The sequence below is a fragment of the Lactuca virosa genome, chromosome 2, assembly GCF_052849685.1.
Source record: "Lactuca virosa cultivar CGN04683 chromosome 2, Lactuca_virosa_CGN04683_v6, whole genome shotgun sequence".
NCBI classification, from domain to species: domain Eukaryota; kingdom Viridiplantae; phylum Streptophyta; class Magnoliopsida; order Asterales; family Asteraceae; genus Lactuca; species Lactuca virosa.
This window is the reverse complement of record NC_136427.1, coordinates 173,189,438-173,194,215: the sequence shown is the minus strand read 5'-3', so window position 1 is coordinate 173,194,215 and position 4,778 is coordinate 173,189,438. Positions and strand designations below refer to the sequence as shown.

The following is a 4,778-nucleotide window of genomic DNA, read 5'->3' as shown; positions in this document are numbered from 1 at the left end:
GAGGCTTTAAAGACGTCAGCATCAAAAGGATGGAGATAGAACTAGTGTCGGTTACGAATAGAGGAGTGGTGATCATCGATGGGGACAAAAAAGATGAACTTATGGAGATAGACCTAACGATGGTGGATTGCATTAATTATTCCAGATGCTTTCTCACATAGCATTATGCTAAGTTTCCATGTAATATATGTTTGGTATCATTCTTGTTTGATCACCCTAATTTTTCTCATAATAGTTGCGTATAGCCTTGTCAACTCCTCTTTGTTTAAGAAGTATTGTTATATGCAAACTATTGTGAGTAAAATTATGAGAAAAGTAATAATGGAGCAAACATTTGCATAAACACATGCAAATATATCCATTCAAGAAACTCCAGTTAATAAAACAATCCATTTTGAATCCATTACGTGAGAAAAAAGATAAAGTTGTTAACAGTTTGTGCTCATACACTTGATCAACAAGTTACAAAGTAAGAACTTGCAATGATAATCATACTTCACGACTATCCAATTAATATGATGGAACATGATTTAAAGGTTAATTTTCTTAACTCAGTTAACCCATTTTCAAGTGCGTTTTCTTACGTATCATTGTGAGGCTATCATGAAGATTTATAAGAGTGAGAAAACGAAGATGAAAAAAAGTTTTTAATGTGCATCAAGGCAGAATTGCAATGACAAGTAACATGTAGACAACCGACAACCCACAAAGGTTACATGATAGAAATGACACATTATAACGACGCCTCATGGATTTTAGTGGAATAAAACTAAATATGTAAGTTACTAGTTTCTGTATTTATATTGTATATAGCTATCATTGATTATTTGTATAGTAAGTAAATTTCTTACATCATATTGATTAGGTGGTTTTTGTTCAATTTTCATGTTTGTAGAATATAATATGGTAAAAAAGTTTCTTTTTCCATGTCTTTAATCTTTAAAAAGAAAATTGTTTGTTTTTTAAAATACACATAAAAGATACCAATAGTGTTTGTGTTGGTGCTGGTGGTGGAGGTGGCAAAAGTGTTGATGGTGGGGGAGGTGGTGATTCTGGCGCGAACAGTGGAGGTGGCGGCAATGGTTATGGGCAGCGGTAGTGTGGCAGCGATGATGACGACATTGGTGGTGGGACAAAATCATATATGGTTAGAACTTAAAAAACATATTCCAAAATCAAAAGCTATCATTTGGAAAAAGTTGTCAAAAAGTCTTTTTTATATCTTTTGCCTTTTGAAAAACTAATATTTTCTATGATGTCTTTCTACAAACAAAAGAGATAAAAAAAAAATAATAAAATAATAATAATAATAAAACTTTTTGCCAAAAAACAAACACCGCCTAAAACAATAACAAAAGAGCTGATGAATCCACAAGACTTTAAGATGAACCGGATTCGATATTATTTACGGTAAGAAATACCGAAATGAAATGAAGCAAATTAAAACTTAACTTATGATTTAGTAAAAGAATACAAATCCAATGCATAGATTTTGTGGATAGTCGTAATTTGTTTGTTAGTAACACTTCATATCATACAAGTCCAAAAAAGATGACATGTTACATGACATCCCTTTCCCATATAAATTGTAATAAACTTAGAAAATACATTAATGATAACCACAAATACATCTACTCCTAAAACCAATACAACGATGGTCAATTATAAAGTTGAAGGAGTCTTGATTTACTTAAATTGAATTTCCAATTGTTAGAACTTAAGTTAGCAATCCCAAGTGACCATGTGACTCCTCTACTTGCGACTATAATATTAGAAAATAAATAAATAAAGTCAATGCCATTCCAATCTCAATTACATTTGCAATTAAAACGGTCACATGCCACAAATTAGGTTTCATGTGGGTGTTTTATTCTAATCAACCAATCATTAATGCCACTTCTATTTGCTAATCTCCATAAACTAAATCGTACCTCAAAAGTACTTAACATATCTTATGAAATACTCAAAAAAGTCAATGCACTTCCCAATCCCTTTTTTCACATTTGTTTTCATCATTTACCTCTTTTCCTTATTCATAATTACATTTACTATCCATAGTATCATCCATCTAAAAAGTAAAAACATCTTTGATCTTGACATATAAAATGCAGGTAATCTTTGATATATGAATAAAATAATCTTGTTTGGTTGTCTTATCGGAATAGAATGGAGGATTATGATAAATTGTGATTAATTCTCCAAATAATCTTGTTTGTTTGCTTGTCACATATAAAATAATGTATTATTTTTATTTATATAATCTTTAATAACAAAATACTTATTAAAAAAAATTAACTTCAGTCAAATTACTTTTTTCTTATTTTGTTGTTGCAAACATCTTAAAGTGAATAAAAAATACTCATAATTATTTGAAATACATGTATATATTTCAAATGACATGAAATATGTTAATATTTAATCTATTTATCAATATGTTGATATTTAATTTAAGATTATTTTTACAAAATATTTTTTCCCTTTATTTATCAATTTAATTATTTAACTTTCTAATTATACATATCATACAAGATGTTTGAAGAACAAATACCATCGACCATTCCTTCCAACCAACCAAACATGATAATAGAATATAATACCTCATTCAATTACCTTCCTCACTCCACCACTTTGTTCATTTCATTTTCAATTACCGTTCTTTTCATATTATCAATAAAATATCATAAGATAATAGTAGGCTTCAAGCTTTAAACTTTTTAGGGTTTCTTGCAGCTTACATACACTTTCTTGATTCACATTTATATAATACAACTTGAAACCACAAACACAAATCCTGTTTACAATCTTTCACTCTATACTTTCAAGTATAATGAGTAAACTTTATAGTTGCCTTTTTCATCACTCTTCCCACAGAATACGATTCTCTATTAACATGAAGCATGTGAAAAAAGGAGGCAAAACATATTTTATTTAACATTAACAACTTGTCATATGGTTAAACGCTTTAACTGCCATTACAGTTTTCTCTCTCATAAATTCTTTATATAAAGGTGTCATTCCCCACTTCCATCTTCATCCCTCAACAAAACTCCCTCATAACTTATCTTTTTTCAGTTCTAAAAATGGGGTTTCTTGAAATCTTATTAGTTCTAACAATCACCACCATTGCAACACTACCACTAGCTAGCGGCATAGGTGGTGGTGGGTGGTCTAACGCCCATGCCACCTTCTATGGTGGTGCCGATGCTTCTGGTACAATGGGTAAGTAAAAGTTTGCAACTTTTTAAAGATTTGTGGATTACCTTTTATCATATATATATATATACTGATGTTTATATCTATATATGTGTAGGTGGAGCATGTGGGTTTGGAAATTTATATAGTCAAGGATATGGTACAAATACAGCTGCATTAAGTACTGCTTTATTCAACAATGGACTTGCATGTGGAGCGTGTTTTGAGATCAAATGTGTGAATGATAAAAGATGGTGTCTTCCAGGGTCCATTGTTGTCACAGCTACAAACTTCTGTCCTCCAAATAGCGCACTTCCAAACAACAATGGAGGGTGGTGTAATCCTCCACAACAACACTTCGATCTTGCTCAACCGATTTTCTTGAAAATTGGTCAATACAAAGCTGGAATTATTCCCGTTCAATATAGAAGGTAAACTTTCCTCCTCCTTTCACAAAATATAATCACTAAATAAAAAAATAACATGAAACTCACATTTTTTACTTTTATGTATTGAATTTGATAGGGTTGCTTGCAAGAAGAGGGGTGGAATGAGATTTACAATAAATGGTCATTCATATTTCAATTTAGTGTTGTTGACAAATGTTGGTGGTGCTGGTGATGTTGTGGGGGTGTCTATTAAGGGGTCTAGAAGCAATACATGGCAAGCAATGTCGAGAAACTGGGGGCAAAATTGGCAAAGTGGTGCGAATCTTGATGGACAAGCTTTATCTTTTAAGGTCACAACAAGTGATGGAAGAACGGTTGTTTCTAAGAATGTGGCTCCTGCAGGTTGGAGTTTTGGACAGACTTATGCTGGAAAACAGTTTAAGTCTATCGGTCTCTAACTCCAAACTTTTAACTTAACAGTTAAGTTAAAATACTTTTTTTTTTTTTGTTTTATGTGATTTATAGTTATAAGATTAAAGTATGGAATACTGATATATTATAGTAACTAATGTAATATAGTGATGAGACAAACTTTATGGGCCCGTTTTGAAAGGCCCATAGAGTTGGATGCGTAAACTAAACTTCAGGAAATCTGACTGTTTACAAAGATTTCCTGGAGTCTTTTCAGACAGCCCCGGAAAAGGACACCAACTAGAGTTGGTGGACTGTGTGGCATGTCTTTTTTAGTGTGTGTAATGCTCAGAGTTAAAGTTGTTATGTGTGTGTTTTTTTTGGAGGTCAAATGTGGTGTCAAAGATTCCTCAATGTATGTTTTGTTACTTGAAATGAGAATAACATTCAATGTTTGTCGATTTCCTTGTGCTGAATTGGTTGAGAATTTGAGATATTAAAGATTTGTATATTGTAGCAATATAAACTCCAAGCGACTGATTAACAGTTAATGTAATGAAAGAAGAGGAAATTTTGATAGATGTAGCTATTAAACATGTTCCAACAGGTTCTATCATGAAGAATGAACAAGAGAAGAAACCTAATTCGCGAATAAACTAAAAAGAAAACTTTAATTTGTAAGAGAAAGAAACCCAATCTACGATTGCGAGATCCAATTTCATTTTTTCACAATAAAATAACCTAAATGTAAAACGTATCTTATGATTAAGTGGATTGAAATCCCGC

General features: G+C 31.6%; 1 protein-coding gene across 1 annotated transcript; it reads left to right on the top strand.

The window, feature by feature from the left end:
* Window positions 1–3,022: 3,022 nt before the first annotated feature.
* On the top strand, window positions 3,023–4,453 carry LOC145159752 (expansin-A10-like). The gene is made up of 3 exons (XM_079078787.1): window positions 3,023–3,219; window positions 3,311–3,623; window positions 3,718–4,453. Exons 1-3 carry the CDS (start codon window positions 3,081–3,083, stop codon window positions 4,037–4,039), a joined length of 774 nt encoding a protein of 257 aa, XP_078934913.1. The 5' UTR covers window positions 3,023–3,080; the 3' UTR covers window positions 4,040–4,453.
* Window positions 4,454–4,778: the final 325 nt, after the last annotated feature.